At 45.9% G+C, this 19,057-nt stretch overlaps 1 protein-coding gene across 3 annotated transcripts in view; it reads left to right on the forward strand.

Annotated features, from left to right (window-relative positions):
• LOC136581948 (nuclear RNA export factor 1-like) overlaps positions 1-19,057 on the forward strand; it is a 123,899-nt gene that overhangs the window by 24,199 nt on the left and 80,643 nt on the right. Inside the window, exon 1 of one of the 3 annotated variants that reach the window (XM_066582649.1) lies at positions 10,422-10,485. The exons of 1 other annotated variant lie outside the window; for it this stretch is intronic. In XM_066582649.1, coding sequence (XP_066438746.1) covers positions 10,458-10,485 — 28 coding nt within the window. In that variant the 5' untranslated portion in view covers positions 10,422-10,457. Of the gene's footprint in view, positions 1-10,421; positions 10,486-19,057 lie in introns of those variants that run through there. One more of the 3 variants, XM_066582652.1, reaches the window with a different exon arrangement.

Here is a 19,057-nt window from a genome sequence, read left to right on the forward strand (position 1 = left end):
AGCATGGTGGATTATGAATAGAGCAGACACAGAGCGGTATAAATAATTATGGAATTATTGGCGTACAGTTGGGGGCTGACAGCGGTATTGTAACGCTAACTCCAGGCAGAAACAAAGAATAGAGAAGGCTGCAAACAGGCCTAGCCATGCAATAGTGATGCACTACAACTCCCACCAGACACCCAGTCAATTTCAGACGGTCAGGGGTAGCCCAACGAAGGAGCTTTTCTTGTAATTTTTTTGAAAAAGAATACAGGCTATATAGCCTTATATGACTTTCCCTTTATCAGTGGCTGTGGCCGTACGCTGTGCGTGAAGTTGACGGCAGGCACAGAGCAGTGTAAATAATTATGGAATTATTGGCGTACAGTTGAAGGCTGACAGCGGTTATGTAACGCTAACTCCAGGCAGAAATAAAGAATACAGAAGGCTGCAAAGAGGCCTAGCTGTGCAATACTGATGCACTGCAACTCCCACCAGACACCCAGTAAATTTCAGACGGTCAGGGCTAGTCCAACGAAGGAGCTTTTCTTGTAATTTTTTTTGAAAAAGAATGCAGGCTATATAGCGTGTATATGACTTTCCCTCTATCAGGGGCTGTCGCCGCATGCTGTGCCTGAAGCTGACCGCAGACACAGAGCGGTGTAAAAAATTAGGGAATTATTGGCGTACAGTTGGAGGCTGACAGCGGTTATGTAACGCAAACTGCAGCCAGAAAAAAATTATACGCAAGGCTGCAAACAGGCCTAGCCGTGCAATAGTGATTCACTACAACTCCCACCAGACACACAGTAAATTTCAGACGGTCAGGGGTAGCCCAACCAAGGAGCTTTTATTGTAATTTAAAAAAAAAAAGAATGCAGGCTATATAGCGTCTATATGACTTTCCCTCTATCAGGGGCTGTCGCCGCACGCTGTGCCTGAAGCCGACGACAGACACAGAGCGGTTTAAAAAATTAGGGAATTATTGGCGTACAGTTGGAGGCTGACAGCGGTTATGTAACGCAAACAACTTCCAGAAAAAATTATACGCAAGACGGCAAAAAGGCCTAGCTGCGTAATAGTGAAGCACTACAACTCCCAGCAGCCACGCAGTAAAATGCAGACGGTCACAGGTAGCCCTAACTGTCCTTACAGTTGGGGTTCTTGTAGACAGGATTCTACACTACCACTGTCCTTGCCTCACCAGTACTGCCCCTATACTCTGTATAATTGACTGCAGACTGAGAATGCTATAGCTGTAATAGCCTGCACAGCCCGAGATGAAAAAAAAAATTTTTGGTGCAAAACTGCTCCCAGCAGCCACAACAGTAATGCACACGGTCACATGTAGCCCTAAGAAGGAGCGTTGAGGTTCTTGAAGACGCGAACACTCTCCCTATCTCGTCAGCAGCACTCTCCCTAATCTCTGCCAGCGTGTGTCTGAGGCGAGCCGCGGGCGGGACCGCTTTAAATACTCGGCGGTCACTTGATCTCACCAGCCACTCACTGCAGGGGGGTGGGATAGGGCTGGAACATCACAGGAGGAAGTTGTAATGCCTTGCTGCATGTCTTTTGGACAGAAAATGGCGCTAAACATGCAGGGAAGGAAATGGAATTGACTCGAACACCGCGTGGTGCTCGTCTCGAGTAACGAGCATCTCGAACATCCTAATACTTGAACGAGCATCAAGCTCGGACGAGTATGCTCGCTCATCTCTAATTAAAATTTATTTAAGGTTAAACATTGAACTTAAACCTTGCAGATTTGAACATTGTCACTTCACTGTTGTGATGCTCTGCTTCTAGCTTTACTGATGGTCAGTGATCCCTGAACAGCAGTATTTATGTCCTACAGTTTTATTACATGTACGCTAATTTTAATTGGCCTGTATTTTTTAGTATTATACAATTTTTTTTCTAGTGTATTGGAAGGTTTAAAGGGGCCTTTGCATGTTGTCATGTGTTACCTCAGCCCCAAATTCGGTAATTGGGAAAATACTGACGACAGTCCTATTACCACGTTCTCCAGGGCCGCATCTTCCACTCTTCCTGCTGGGTTTGTAGACATGCTGCGGTCAGTCTATATGTGGAATGTCACAGACGGTTGATAACAGTGCATCACTGAGGCCTGCGATTGGCTACGGCTGTCTGTAACATTCTGTAAGTGGACTACCTATGTGTAGATTGTCAGATGCAATGTTGAAGGTTTTTGCAGGTTCAGGATGGGTGTTTATTAGAGATGAGCGAGCGTACTTGGAAAAGCACTACTCGCTCGAGTAATGTGCTTTATCCGAGTATCGCTGTGCTCAGGTCTGAAGATTCGGGTGCCACTGCGGCTGACAGGTGAGTCGCAGCAGGGAGCAGGGGAGAGCGGGCGGGAGAGAGGGAGAGAAAGATCTCCCCTCCGTTCCTCCCCGCTCTCCCCTGCAGCTCCCCGCTCCGTGCCGGCACCCGAATCTTCAGGGACGAGCACAGCGATACTCGGATAAAGCAAATTACTCGAGCGAGTAGTGCTTTTCCGAGTACGCTCGCTCATCTCTAGTGTTTATACGTCGCCTGCTGGTTTAAAAATAAATAAATAAAAAAAATTGAAGAGCCCGCTTAACCCCTTCCCGCTCCTGGACGTACCTGGTACGTCATGGCAGCCTGGTACTTCCCGCAACATGACGTACCTGGTACGTCCTGGAGATAGCACGGGATCACATGTGATCCCGCGCTATCCCGCAGCGGGAGCCGGCTGTCAGTCACAGCCGGCGTCCCGCTCCAACAGCGGGGGGGCATCGGAGATGCGCCCGCCGCTGTTAACCCCTTCCCTGCCGCGATCTAAGTAGATCGCGGCAGGGAAAGAGTTCACAGAGGGATCGCGATCCCTGTGTGTCTCCGGCCGGAACTCGCGATGTTATCGCGAGAGCCCGGCCTGTCACCATGGCAACAGGACGCCAGACACTGGCGTCCTGTATTGCCTGTGCCTATTATCGCTGTACAAGCGATAAGGCATGGCAGAGCAGTAGCTCTGCCATGCCTTATGACAGCGATCATAGGCACAGTGATGTAAGTCCCTCAGAGGGACTCAAATAGTATTAAAAAAAAGAAAAGAAAAGTGTAAAAAAAATAAAAATGTAAAAAAAAAAATGTAAAAAACCCCTTTTTTATGCTTTTTCTAATATTAGCATAAAAAAAGGGAAAAAAAACTAAAACCCCACATATTGGGTATTGACGCGTCCGTAACGACGTGTACAAAAAGTTGAACACGCTTTTTATTTTGTACGACAAAAAGCGTAAAAAAAACCGCTAAAAAACAGAGGCAAAATGCTAATATTTAGCATTTTGCCTCACAAAAAATGCAATAAAAGTGATCAAAAAAGCCGTACATTTCCCAAAATGGTACCAATAAAAACTACAGCTCGTCTCGCAAAAAATAAGCCCTCATAGAGCTCCGTACATAGAAAAATAAAAAAGTTACAGGACTTTGAATGCAGCTATAGAGAAAAAAAAAAGATTTCCAAAAAAAGGGGGTTTTATTGCAAAAAAGTGTAAAAACCTAAAAAAAATATAACAATTTTGGTATCGTTGTTACCGTACCGACCCGCAGAAAAAATTTAGTGTGTCATTTATGCTGCATGATTAACGCTGTAAAAAAAAAAAAAAAATCTATGGCAGAATTGATGCGTTTTCTCTCCCTGTTATCATTAAAAAAAAAAAAAAAAAAATTTACGATATTGTCTATATATCCAAAAGTGGCACCGATAAAAACTACAGATTGCCACGCAAAAAACAAGCCCTTACACGGCCGCGTCCACGGAAAAATAAAAAAGTTATGGCTTTTGAAAAATGGAGATGGAAAAATACCAAAAAATCGCTTGGTCCTCAACGCCAAAATAGGCCATGTCATTAAGGGGTTAAAGGGGTTGTCCCGCGGCAGCAAGTGGGTCTATACACTTCTGTATGGCCATATTAATGCACTTTGTAATGTACATTGTGCATTAATTATGAGCCATACAGAAGTTATAAGAAGTTTTTCACTTACCTGCTCCGTTGCTAGCGTCCTCGTTTCCATGGAGCCGACTAATTTTCGCCGTCTAATGGCCAAATTAGCCGCGCTTGCGCAGTCCGGGTCTTCTGCTTTTCTGAATGGGGCTCCGTGTAGCTCCGCCCCGTCATGTGCCGATTCCAGCCAATCAGGAGGCTGGAATCGGCAATGGACCGCACAGAAGCCCTGCGGTCCACCGAGTGAGAAGATCCCCGCGGCCATCTTCATCAGGTAAGTAAGAAGTCACCGGAGCGCGGGGATTCAGGTAAGCACTCTCCGGTGTTCTTTTTTAACCCCTGCATCGGGGTTGTCTCGCGCCGAACGGGGGGGGGGTTGAAAAAAAACAAAAACCCGTTTCGGCGCGGGACAACCCCTTTAAGGCAGAGCTCACTCTGGATATAATGGGCAAGATTGAGTGCGTGTCGATTTAGGAGGAGGGATATCTAGATCAGTGTTCTGAAAGGGGAGTATTTATGTGCACATGTCAGCATTTTATGTGGTTGAACAGTGTGTGGGGCTTATGCTTCATTTAGACAGGACCATCTGCCTATATAAACGACTGCACGAATGGTGACGTCACCATTGGTTATTGGCGTTTGTGCAGAGCGCTTACGCAGGCAGATCCTCGCTGGCTTCTCTCCCAGCGCTTCACATCCTATGTGAGATGTGAAACAGGCTGAATAAGTGCGAACGAGTTGGGTCGGGCTCACATGAGTGTATGATTACCACATTGCCTTACGCAGTTCTGCTCACAGTGTGCCAGAATTGCGCAACACGCAAGCGCAAAAAAGGACACAGCTGTTCACACATCTGTTTTATTTTGCTGTTTATTAGGCCACTCTTACACTAGCATGTGCCCGCACGCATGCTGTTGCGGGCTGACAAATCCACATACACTTTGGTGGCGCTTAATACACGCCAAGATAGAGCATCTCCTTTTTATTTATTTATTTTTTTATAAAAGTAATAATGTAAGACTGTGTGGTATGTCTCAAAACAGGTAATTACAGAGATCTGGTTGGCGTAGTCTCCTAGAGTTAATGGGGCCCCTCTATAATGTTCTATGTCTGTCTTGTGCCATTGTCTTGTTTGTGGAGTGCATTTGATTTATGTGGATTGAATGGTTGCAGGACTGAAAGGGTTCACATCTGGCATGTTCTGTCCTATCTGGAAAATGTATAATTGTCTATGTATTGTTTGTATGTGGTCACATGAGGGTGAGAGATATATATATATATATATATATATATATATATATATGCAAGGAGAGGGAGTTGGAAGAGTGAATTGGTCAGCCTGAGAGTGGAGGATAGTGAGTGAACCACACAGACACCGGACAGATCGATCTGTGTGTGGAGCATGGAGGACGCCGAGCAACTTCCTTGGGCTCAGCCTAGGCCTGTTCAACACCCAGGAATCCTTGGTTCTTCTGTTGAATGCTGAGAGAGAGAGAAACCGCTTCATAACGAAGAAGAGAGAATGTGAATGGCTTGCCGGTGTAGAGAGAAAGTGAGTACCAGGAGTAATGGAGCCTACAGATAACTTGGACTGTGAATTATACAATTACCCCATGAGCCCTACAGAGAGATTTTAACTGTGAACTGTGATTTCTACAGCTGTTCAGCAACTGGGTACAGTTGTACCTTGTCACCACCGGACGCTAGGGGTTTGACAGGGCTTGTGTGAAGGAACGCCCCTGACACGCCCCTAGCTCCCGATTGGCTGTCAAGGTCCTCGCAGCGTGTCTATGGATTTTTTGCCTGGCCTGGACGGTTAAGGTTAGTTTTCCTGTTAGGCTTACCTTCTTAGCTGTTAGAGCTAATAATGTAAGCGAAACTGGAAAATTAACCCTAACCCTCTAAGCCAAACACAACGCACCCCTGAAGCAGGAGTCCCCCTACTATCTCCCCTGCCGAAGCGCTCCTTCCAAGCTCCTGTGCTACTGGCACAGCACCAGCAATCTCCTTGCTCTCTGCCTCTGCCCGGTCCCCTGCCGAAGACCTGCCGCTGTCACTTACGAAGCATCTCTGCTGGTGACACGCTTCCTCACAGCTCGTGACACTGTGCTACTACCGCCTCACAGCTCCGTCCTCCGCCTCACCACCTGCAGCGGAGATTGCAGGGATCCTGGTGCGCTGTGGCCGCTGACAGCTGTGTCCCCAGCAGTGTTTCTGCCGATGTGCCGTGCAGGCTCAGTGCTCCGTACCCCGCTGTGCTGCTGCTCACTGCTTTGTCCCAGGCGCCGCCTCTCAGGGCTCCCGGTTGAGTGACAGCCTGCCCATGATGCATGCGGGGACACTGAGCAAATACATCACCCAATCAGCTCCTTGGGGCTTCACCAGCCTTTCAAGCTGCTTGTATCTTGTCTCCATCCATACTTCCGGTGGTGACAAGATACAATAGTACCAAGCAACTGTTATACATCTGTTAGTGACTTTTTACAAACGTTTAAGAAAATAGACAAGATTGACCGTTTTGTTCCAAAATATAACCCTCTGGTGTTGCACTGCTTTATTCATTTGTAAGATCCAGCCCTGGAGAAGGAACAGTGGTGTCACGAGTAACAACTGGACTTCAGGTAACCCCCGGTTACTACCCCTGTGATCTTCCCCAGCGGTAACGTGGTCGGGTCCTGAGCTACCCTTAGAGGGAGTTTACCAGTACAACTGGTGTTTCCTGTATATAATGATAAACCAGGGTATACGACCATGGTCGATATCACTACATACGGGGATGTATAACATATAGCAGCTGTACATATATAATTATATACAGGGGATATTCATGTTATATCAGCATGCTCCATATCACTGTATACAGGGAGATATACATCCTGCATATAGGGATATGGAGCATGCTAGTATAACCTGGATATCCCATGTGTATAATTATATATGTACAGCTGCTATATGTTATACATCCCCGTATACCAGCTATACATACAAAATTGCATACCTCATTGCACCGCATTTACTCCTTCTCCGCTCCCCGACACTGCCAGTGCACCGCCGGCAGTACCAATCACACAGCCGGCAGTGCACTGATAGACTACAGTTGTGACCGATCACAACTGTAGTCTCTCAGTGGTAGAAGAACCGCGCGCTTGGGAAGTTAGCAGCCAGTAATTGGTTAGGAATGTTCAGAAGTGGTTATTGCAGGTATTTCTCTGTTAGCAAAAAAATTAGCATTGCATGTTTGTTTTTGTTCCCAGTAATGGCAACACAGAACTGCCGGATCCAGCAAGTGGGGACATTTCCCATGAGTGAGTAGAGTGGGCTTCTCTGCACATAGGTGCGGCTAGCACTTATGAGCATGCTTGGAAAAAAGGCGTTGCGCTGAACGGGTACTCATGTGCGGGTACTGACCATATTCACCCAGTGGATAAAGTTATCATGTCACTTTTGCCACAGTGTGTACGCCGTAGAAACAAGACCCCGGAAAGATAGCGGAATTGTGCTTTTTTTTCCAGTTCTTTCCACTTAGAATGTGGTTTTCATTTTTTCAGTACATTATATGGTACATTAAATGGTACCTTTGAAAAATACAACTCGTCCCGCGAAAAAAAAGCCCTCATACAGCGATGTCGATGGATAAATAAAGGAGTAATAATTCTTTAAAAAAGCGGGGAGGAAAAAACAAAACAAAAAAAGACCGCTTTGTTATAGAGTTAATGACAGGAAGAGCTAACTAAGGGGCTCTTCATACTAGGATCTTACCATCATTTAGCATACACGATTTCTTTAAAAAAAAAAGTATTAAAACGCATTGCTTGATGAACCCATTAACTAGAATTGGTCAAGTGCAGTTCAAAAGTTAATATATTTGACCTCCTTTATGTTCACGTTTTTTTTGGGAGGGGTGGGGGGTCAGAAGACCTTGGCACTAGAGATGAGCGAGCGTACTCGGAAAAGCACTACTCGCTCGAGTAATTTGCTTTATCAGAGTATCGCTGTGCTCGTCCCTGATGATTCGGGTGCCGCTGCGGCTGACAGGTGAGTCGCAGCGGGGAGCAGGGGAGAGCGGGCGGGAGAGAGGGAGAGAAAGATCTCCCCTCCGTTCCTCCCCACTCCATGCCGGCACCCGAATCTTCAGGGACGAGCACAGCGATGCTCGGATAAAGCAAATTACTCGAGCGAGTAGTGCTTTTCCGAGTACGCTCGCTCATTCCTACTTGGCACGCTTTACAGTGCCAAAAAAATACACGGAAACGTAGATTATTCTAACGTGACAGTCAATGGAAAAATATAGCAATGTCAGTACATTTCCATACATTTACCATGTACATTTTATGTTATCAAATGTCGTGAATACAAAAAAATGTACAACTACAAAACTATTAAGAAAGAGTTTATTTACAGTGGAAAAACAGACACAATCGTATTAAAACATATGGATATCCATTTAAGGCCCGGCTCATGTGGGCGGAATTTAATAGCGTATTATGCATGTGATATAAGCGCGCAAAATACGCGGTGAATGGAGTCACTAAAAATACATTGATTCATTCACAGCTGTGTATAATTCACACGTAAAAAAGGACGCAGCGCGCTCTATTTTACTGCGTAATACATGAGATAAAGCCCTATTGTTCTCTATGGGAGCATTAAAAACGCTGTACAGACGCAATTACATTTGTATGTGCGGCGTATATACGCAACGCCGCTAAGTAGCAGAGCGGGAAATTTATAAACAAAAACAGGCAGACTGCGCATGGCGGCGTGCGTGAGATACGCTGTCATGCGCAGTGAAAATTTGCTGCCATACGCAGCGATAGGCTGGCTCTAACAGCGGTAATATGCTGCTTTAGGCCTCATGTTCACGGGCAGGTTGGATCCCGCATGTGGGAAGCCGCGGTGGAATCCGACCCTGCCCGCAGCCAGCGACCCTGCCTACCTGTCCGGGTCTACTTTTTTCTGTACTGCAGATGCGTGCAAAAGTGCTGGCCACTGCACCTGCGCAATAGTTGTTTTTTTTTAAAAACACCTGCGGATTGGGCGGCTTTCATTGACTTCAATGGAAGCCGTCCGCATTGAATTCGCACTAAAATGAAGCATGCTGCGATTTGTTTTCCGCATGCGGAATCCAGAAAAGAAATCCGCAAGTGTAAATTGAAGTGCGGACACCCATGTTTCACTATGGGCGGCTTGAACCACGGATCTTCTGTGCGGGTGACCGACGCAGATTCCACAAATTAAATCTTTGGGCACAGCCATATGCGCAACTACGTTCACGACACATAGTGGCGCATGATCGAGGCCGCGCCATAGCACAGAAGTTTGAAAAAAAAAAAAATGCAGGAAGATAGGTGCTGCCCCATCTTTTCCGCACGTAGTTGATACTATGCATAAGAAAGGTAGAGCAGGTCCGATTTTTTTTTTTTCTCGCACACACAATTAACGGGCGAGAATCCTGCTAGTCAAAACAAAACCACTGAAATCAATTAAAATCAGTGGTTTTGTCCCGTTATGATTATTACACGGCTGCATGACCGGAGAACAAAATGTACAGATATATGAAAAATGGCATGCATCTGTATACAGCTCTACATGTACAGAAAAATCCTAATCTGGACCCTACATCTATGAAATAACGTCTGCACGCTCTGTGAGGAACAGATGACCCTGTTCATTGTGTCATACATGGCATTGGTTTTATTTCCTTTCTTGCTGTAAACTGTATCAGATCAAATCATCTGTAAGCAGGGGGAAAGAATCCCCCCCCCCAAAAAAAAAAAACCGTGATGGACTGAACCAGCAAGGCACCAAGCATACGTTTGACTAGCGTGGGTCATACTATTCTGCCGCGGATGGGGGGGAGCTCTGGGGCTGACAAACCTGATTGACCGCTCCACAACGCCGTACACCTCTGCTTGCACGACACTTCCGGTGAGAAGGCCCGTTGGCATATTAGCAGTTTACGCTTAGGTTAAGCAGCGCTGCTGATTAGAGCCACCTGATTGGCTCTTCGGCACCACGTGACTACACAGCATGCACGCGCATTGCCTTCAGCAGCCGTGCACTACACACTACAGTTAAGCAGATGTGCACTACTCACTACACTTAAGCAGCACAGGGTTAGGTTTAGGGTTAGGTGTAGGGTTAGTTTTAGTGTTTAGGGTTAGTGTTTATGGTTAGGGTTAGGGTTGGGGTTAGGGTTAGGTAATCCTAACCCTAAACCTAACCCCGTGCTGCTTAAGTGTAGTGTGTAGTGCACGTCTGCTTAACTGTAGTGTGTAGTGCACGGCTGCTTAACTGTAGTGTGTAGTGCACGGCTGCTGAAGGCAATGCGCGTGCATGCTGTGTAGTCACGTGGTGCCGAAGAGCCAATCAGGTGGCTCTAATTAGCAGCGCTGCTTAACCTAAGCGTAAACTGCTAATATGCGGCCCGTTGCTACGGTGATTTGCAGAGAATTGTAGGCGGCTCCTCAAGGGGGAAGTGATGTGAAATGGCGGATAGCGGTCGCTCCTCTTTCTGTAAGTTTATTAGACGTGAGTAGGGGGCGCTGCGCTGAGGTAACTCCGGCGGGTGTTATTACCGGGAGTTTAGCTCACAGTGTTTGGCGGCTCAGGCAGAGTGAGACATCTGATTAACCCCTTAAGGACCTTTTAGGGGTTTTACCCATGTTGTGCTTATACTGCCCCATTGTTTTTGCTGCCTGTCTCCCCCCATGATATATAGAGCTGTATTGTAATATTTTGTAAGGGGTGCAGAGTTAATATTAGTTTAATTTTAAAACCAGTATATGTACTAGTCCAGGAAGCATATATTGTATTTCAGCCGCACTTCAGTAGCGGTGAGCGATTCCAGCGACCTCATTGGTTGTTGGGTACACCCCCTCCTTTGGAGATGTGCACGAGTGAGACCCGCAGGGGTTTAGGGTTTGGGGTTGGAGTTAGGGTTAGTTGCTGACCCTCCTACGGCCCTGCTGCTGCTTATTTAACGGGCCGCCCACTCGTGCACATCTCCAAAGGGGGGTGTACTCAACAACCAATGAGGTCGCTGGAATCACCGCTTCTGAAGTGCAGCTGAAATACAAAATATGTGCTCTGGGTCTGATAAGACCCTGCAGCTCTGTTGTGGTCATGTGATCACTGGGTTCAATAATGGAAAGTTACACTTCTGCTTTCTCTATTCACTCCTAGCTCTTCTCCTCCGGGTCCTTGACTGTGACTAACAGCCCAGGACCCAACCTGCACCTACTAGATTGCAGGAGCTTCAATCCCGGACCACATTTATACAATTTTCGGGGGGGATTAAATCTTGGTCCTTACCAGGTTAGGCCGGCTGCACAAGGAAGAGATGGCTTCCACATGTGGGATCCCGCGATGGACTTCAGCTGTGACCCTGGCCGGCGACCCCGCGTACCTACATAATCTATATCGTGGATGACCGCGGAGGCTCACCGTCGATCATCCACAGTATAGATTATGTAGGGTTTTTTTTTCTTTTTCAATATTTGCATTTACAACGATGACGCGGGTACCCGTAGCCTGTGCACAATGTTAATTGCGTATGGGCTGCGGGTTGGACGGCCTCCATTCACTTCAGTGGAGGCCGTCTTCATGGAGTCTGAATCAAAGCAGAGCATGCTGTGATTTATTTATTTTTTTAATTATTTTTTTCCCCCTCTGCTCGCAGAGTACGCAATTGGTATTCATGCGTGTTAAGCCTTTTAATGCGTGCGATTTGCTGCACAATAGGAATCCGGTGGTGTGAGGCCAGCCTATCTAGGATGAGGCTAGTGCTGTGGGAACGTGCGGTGATACCTGGCTGTAGTCGGCGGCTGAGCACGGGTGCAAACCTGACCTGGACAAATTATTCAAGAATCATGGACAAACAACATTTTTTGACGAACATATTGGAAAACCATAATGAATGGTCATATAATAATTTACTGTAACCTAATTAGTCATAACGAGCTGCTCAAGGAAACACCGACCTCATTAAAAATATTAAATGCATTTGTGATTTTTTTCTAAGTCCTTTATTTTTACAGACTCTCCAGAAATTTCTGGACGGTTGGCAACCCTGTGGCTGAGCATCATGTGATAAGTTTTCATATAGGAGACACGTTACCCCAAAGGGGAGCGGACACTGCACCCCTGCTTTTTTTAGAGCATGTCTCCAGTACTATCTCAGAGGAAGCCGCTGTCCAACTGTGCCTGACTACTGCCTGCCACTTTTCTGTGATAGACAACCTAAGGGTGCCTCCATACTTGTGATAAAATCATGCAATGCAAGAGTAAAAACACAGAATTCTGAAACTAATGATTTTCTTCACATTTACGATGTTTTTTACTCATGCGATGTTGTGAGGAAATAAAAATCGCGGCATGTCCTTTCTTTCTGCGATGTGCACATTTTTTCTCTCTCCCATGTCTCCCTATGGAGCCTCCTTAATATCGCATCTCAAAGTCCGAACGTGCGATTAGAAAGTCCTATTGACTTTCGCGTTAAAAATTTGCAGCAAAATCATGTGGGGAAAAAACGTGAGCGGTACCAATGTTTTATCGAGAAAAAGCAATGCTAACGCTCAAAGATCGCTGGGAAAAAGGCGCGATTTTGCTGTGATTTTCTCATGGTAATATCGCGATCCCCCACTGTGAAGGAGCCCTAAAGGGGTTGGTTGTTTTTTTTTCTCCCCAAAAACATATACTCACCTCTCCCAAATCTCTGCATCTCCTGTGCTGCTGCTCTGCACCTGTTTGTTTACAGGCTGCAGTCATGCATGGGATGTCACAGGCTGCTGCAGCCAATGACAGAGCTTGGGCGATTAACCGCTGCCATTGTTTGCAACAGCCTGTGACATCCCATAAACAGGCTGCTGTATACATGACGTCACAGGAGAAACCTGGAGCTGAGGGGTGGAACACAGCGGGGAAGTGATGTTAGTTATATTACTGCATGGGGCACGTGTCTGCAAAAAACTCGGACAACCCCTCACTTACAACAGTTGCCCTCGGTGTGAGTGAAACCTCTTTTACTGATACAAATAGGAATTGTGGTATTGTTGGTAAGTATGGTGTCGGCGTGACAGGCATAAGTGCATTAGGAAATCTCAAGATCAATTTCATACAGAACCATTTTATTTAGCGCCCAGTGATAAGCACCGTTACGGCGGACCACCAATGATGGACAACATCTGCATGGAGTTTGTTTCTCCTCACTGTTTGTGTGGGCTTTCTCCTTGTTCTTCAGCTTTCTCTCTCAATCCAAAAAAATCTACTGATTGGGTAATTAGATTGTGAGCCCAGATAGGTACAGCACTATAGACTATGTTGGTACCTCTTAACCAGTAGGAAGTAATGCATAGCTCATAATGCATGTATCCTGTGTCCGTTGGGGGACCTACCTATGCAATAGATGCCGGTATTGGTGTATCTTGTCTCCACCAGAAGAATGGGTGGGAACAAAGCGCACGCCCACAACTTGATTGGCTGGGCAGGAGAATGGGTGCCCATCATCTTCCCGGCTGCGACATCCCATCTCTGCTGCTGATCCTGTCACTCTCCTCCCGCTGTGGTGCCATGTGCGCTGTCGCTGCTGGTGATCCTGTAAGTGACTTTTCTTGCTGCTGTCCCATTATTCTTTGCCGGCTTCAGCTCTCCCTTGCGCTCTACCATCTCCCTTCCTGCCTCCGGTGCTGTCATGTTCCCCACCTGCCATTTCATCTCCGCTGCTGTAATATCTTCCCGCCTGGAAGTTATCGTCTACCGTCTCCGGCGCACTGCGTTCCCTGTGGAGACTCTCACCGCCAGCCCTCTATCAGCGCTGCAATGTGTCAGCTGCTTACAGACTTCCATCCCCTCACCTGTCACTGGCTCCGGCACTCTGCCTTCTCCCCTCTCTGCTCCGACGCAGTTGGTCAGACGCTGTCAGTCCCCTCACCGGCCGGTCTTGCATAATGGCTGCAATGTGTGATGGTAGCGAGGAGACTGACAGCGCAAGAGCTGGGAGAGAGACAAGGGAGAGCGATGGAGGGGTGAGTGACACGAGGCGGGAGGGGAGATCATGGGCACTCATTCTCCGGCCCAGCCAATCAAGTTGTGGGCATTGGTTGTGGGTGTGCATTTTGTCTCCACCCATTCTTCCATTGGAGATAATACACTAGTACCATATGTACCTGTAAAGAGAGCGGGGTTTCCCTGGCCTCCATCTGGCAAGTCTTGGTGTGTGTATAAATAAATTAAAAATATACCTTTTTTCTATAGCGCCAACTTATTCTGCGATTTCAGGTGATTTATTTATTATCCCCCACCAAGTTGGGTGCTCATTTTACCGACTTCGGAAGGATGGAACGCTGCTGAGTTAACCTTGAGCTGGCTACCTGAACTCGCAACCTTCAGGTTGTCGTGGATGACCTTTGGGGGTCCACGGCGTGATCAATAGGAATGTTTGCATCCTTCCAAATTAATGTTATGAGACTGTGCGCATAGCCTGAAGCAATCACACTGACACAAGTTCAGTATATGAAAACTTCCTCATTTCTGCTTTATTTGTGGGCGCCTAGCCTCTTTTAAAGCGTTTTACATATCTGCCCTTTTTGGGCATGCCAAAGATTACATAGATACAAGGTATTTAATTATTGGATGAGCCTCTTTTAAAGCGTTTTACATATCTGCCCTTTTTGGGCATGCCAAAGATTACATAGATACAAGGTATTTAATTATTGGATGAGCCTCTTTTAAAGCGTTTTACATATCTGCCCTTTTTGGGCATGCCAAAGATTACATAGATACAACGTATTTGATTATTGGATGAGCGTCTTGAGATTCTTCCTTCATCCGGTCATCTGTTCTTGCCCGTCACGTGGTATGTGTCCGGAGAGGGCAGGACGAGATGAGTGGGTTGTCTTGGGCACCACGTGTGAATGGTCCGGTATGATTGGAGGTTATAACTTGAACTATTATTAGCATAAATTTCCCGTAAACTGCCTATTTTGACTAGTGCGTTTGCTAAAAGCGGTAATGTTGAGACTGCGGTTACGTGTGTCTGACTTATTTCTTCTAAGGTTTGCTAGCAATCGGGAAGCAGAGTGTTCTTGCTAAATGTCAGTTTCTGCTTATGTCTGCTATGGTCTGCTAGAAAATAGGGAAATAGAGAGTTTCATTACACATATAAGGAAGTGGGTATGTAAGATATATAAAAAGATATTTGTTTTTAAGCAAACACAAGATTGAGAAATACTGTCATAGGTATACAGAAGATACAGAATACATAATATACGTAAAACTGTATCACAGGTCCACTGTCCACTACATGTGAAATTTATGTCCACTGTCCCAGAAATATAGATTTTGCGTATATCCACTACAAGGTCATGAGCGAGAGTTTAGGACTGCATTCCTGCTGCCTTAACACTCTGCTCCACACGGGCCTCTACATATATGTTCTACTGTTATTATAAGTCCACTTCCACATGGCCGTGAAAATCGCGTGGAATCCTGACTTTGGTTTCTGTATTATGCTCTATTACAACACAATAGCCTAATGATTACATGGACACTATGCAGGTATTTGAACAACTCCGAACAATAATCGTCTCATGTAAATGCACGCACTGACTGAACGACAAACAAGTAATTGTTCACTTCTCGTTCATTGTTCAGTTTATGCATGCATTTATGAGCGACTGCCTTCTTAAGGCCCATTTAGACACGACCATTATCGCTCAAAAGATGTCTTTTGAGCGATAATCGTCATTTACAGCACAAGATCATCGCTCAAATGTTGAGCAATCATCTTGCGCTCCGAGCGGAGGATGCAGAAGACAAGCGGGGCCCCTAGTCTTCTGCATCCAGCTGTACCCAGCTTGTAGCACATCGCTGTTATACAGCCGAGCGCTCCGAGTGGAGGATGCGAAAGACAAGCGGAGTGTCCCCGCTTGTCTTCTGCATCCAGCTGTTCCTCGCTCAGAGCGCCCGGCTGTTATACAGCTGAGTGAACAGAGCTGGACCGCTCTGTTCGTCATACCCAGCCTGTCATCATGGAGCGGGATACAGCTTAAACAATAGTATTAGCTGTATCCCACTGTGAATCCCTGATAAGGCTGATAATTGCATGCTGCTGAAAGACAACGATGAGCGACGGCTTAACGAAAACTGCACGATGTCAGTGCAGATACACACAACGATTATCGCTCAAAAGACGGCTTTTGAGCGAATTTTGAGCGATAATTGTTGAGACTAAATGGGCCTTTAGTGTGAATACGATTCCGTCCCGCTCTGAGTCCATTCACTTGAGATGATCGTTTCTCAAGAAAAACACAGGAGGTATCATCGCTGGTTATCCTGTGTGAAAGGGCCCTAACTGTATAATTGTAATCTTCCTCTGTTGTGTTTAGTTGCCATAGTGATGAGTGCAAGGCAACGTTGGGTGATAACTGGCAAGGGTTTGGATGTGGAAAGTTGAGCGTTAAAGAGACTAGCTGACGCGGGGTGGACAGTAAAGCACAAGGGGGATAGAGTGGGAGCACAGCCTTAAGGAAAGGAAAGTATATAGACCATAATACTCTTCTTCATGCATTGTCATACTCAGCAGGACACATATGTCTGTAGAGAATGGGTGCAGGCACATCTTGGTGCAGTGCCCTCTACTAGTATGCAGTTAGGTGAAGATAGATTTCTCACCCTGGTCTTCACTTAGCTGCTTAGCAGAAGAGGGTTTTTTTTTTAGGAAAAATGTACAGAATAGGCTGATAAAACATTGCAAAAATGCTTAGAATCGCCTGTTCTGCACATTTACAGAAAAAGTTTCAGTAGTCTTTAACCCCTTATTGCTATAGGATGTACAATTAGATCCTGCTGCGTTCGGGTATGTATGAAGGGAGATCGCGCGGAGGAAGTTGTGTGGGTGTCACGGCAGCCGGGCGCCTTCTGAAAACCATGCCTCTGGGGTGGCTTGATATAATGCCTGTCCGATCGCAGTATGATATAATGCTATGGCATTACCCCATACTGCAGGAGCGATTGAAGCATCGCACGTTGTTGTCTCCTCTGGGGACTAAGAAAAAAAAAAGTAAAAATAAGATTATTAAAGTTTTACTAACTATTAAAAAAAAGTAATGTTTAAAAAAAAAAACTAAAAAAACTTGTGCCATATTTATAATAAAAGAGTCTAAATGATAAAACAAAAAGGCATGTTTGATATCACTGTGTCCGTAAAAGTCTGAGCTATTAAAGTAATGCATTATTTATCCCACACGATGCACGTCAAAGAAAGACGCCAGAAATGCGCTCTTTTGGTCACCCTGGTTCCAAGAAACAATGCAATAAAAAAATAATAGTAGTACAGAGCCCAGGCTATTGATCACATGATGGTGACATCATCACAGGTCCTGTAAGCACACACAGCTTTGCCACATACATTGTTCATACCATAGAACAGGGAGCTCAACCAGCACAGTCCTGCACACACTGATCACCCCCTGGTCATGTGACCCAGGACTCCTCCCACACAGGTGACTGATCACATGACAGCGGCATCATTACGGGTCCTGTAAACACAGGGCTGCTGTCAGGCTCTGCATGTCTTAGGTTCCGTGACAAACTGCCAGACTGAGTACTGCTGTATCCATAGCAACTGAGGCTGTGGGGGTTTGTGATGGATGTAGTCCACCGGTAATCCGTCTTTGAATGCACATGGATGAAGTACCTGTTATGACGTCACCGTCATGTCATCAGGGGCGGAGCTCAGAGCCCCGGTGACTTACCACATGATGTTACATCATCATATGTAAATCACACAGTCACTCACGGACAGGCAGTCGTTAGTATTTTGATTAGGGAATCCATTGTGTCCTGCTCTGACCTGTGCAGGGTATGGGAGGGGAGTTGGTAAGTGATCACCATCCTGCCTATGTCAGCAGAAACTGCATCATGTGGATAACTAGAATCTTAATTTGAGCTCTCTGGGCAGGATCAGTGGGGACGAACAACAAATATATACATCATGTCACACCAGATGAGAACCCCTATCAGCTCTTCTGTGTACGCTTTAGTGTTTGCAGGGTAACAAAACAGCTGTTGCCTCCTTGCCTGGATGCAGCCAGAAGTGTTGGAAGGTCTAGTCAGCCAGTGGAAGTGCTGCTGTTAAAATTTAGGAATACTGTATAATATATAGTCAATAGGAATAAGGCCTCTTTCACACGTGCTACAAAATCATCGCTACAAAATGCATTTATGTGAAGCCTATGGTTTCCAATGGGTTCTTTCACATAAGAGATGTTTTGGTTAACAAAGTTTTTATTAGTTTTTTGGTCAAAACATATTAAACATGGCTTTCAATATTACATTCATTTAAATAGTCAGGGGGTTACAAGGTTGGGAAAAATGCCCAAAATTACATCTCATGTATTACTTCTTACAGAGTAGAATAAAGTAAAATTCAAAGTTTTATTCCTTTTATTAGATAAACCCCTACTGAATCAAAATATAATCGTCCCGAAGAGACCTGAACCAAGAGTAATATTAACCCCTTTCCGCTCCATGATGTACCGGTACGTCATGGAGCGGCGGGGTATGTATGAAGAGAGGTTGCATGGCAACCTCTCTTCATACAGTGCGGGCGTCAGCTGTTTATAACAGCTGACACCCGCGGGCAATAGCCGCTATCGGCCGTTCGCGGCTATTAACCATTTAAATGCCACTGTCAATTCTGACAGCGGCATTTAAATCCCCAGAACGATGTTCGGGGGTCCTGCACAGCCCCCTCCGCGGTGAGATCAAGGGAGCCGTGCAGGTGTCATGGCAGCCGGGGGCCTAATAAAAGGCCCCAGGGCTGCCTTACCAGACTGCCTATCAAGCCATCCCCGTGGGGTGGCTTGATAGACTGCCTGTTAAATTGCAGTATGACGTAATGCTATGACATTACGTCATACTGCAGGAGCGATCAAAGCATCGCATGTAAAAGTCCCCCAGGGGATAAAATTTTTTTAATTGTAAAAAAAAAGTTATAAAAGTTTAAATCACCCCCTTTGCCATATCCATTATTAAAAAATCTAAATCATAAAATAAAAATATGTATTTGGTATCACCGCGTCCATAA

This window comes from Eleutherodactylus coqui, chromosome 11, assembly GCF_035609145.1.
Source record: "Eleutherodactylus coqui strain aEleCoq1 chromosome 11, aEleCoq1.hap1, whole genome shotgun sequence".
NCBI lineage: Eukaryota > Metazoa > Chordata > Amphibia > Anura > Eleutherodactylidae > Eleutherodactylus > Eleutherodactylus coqui.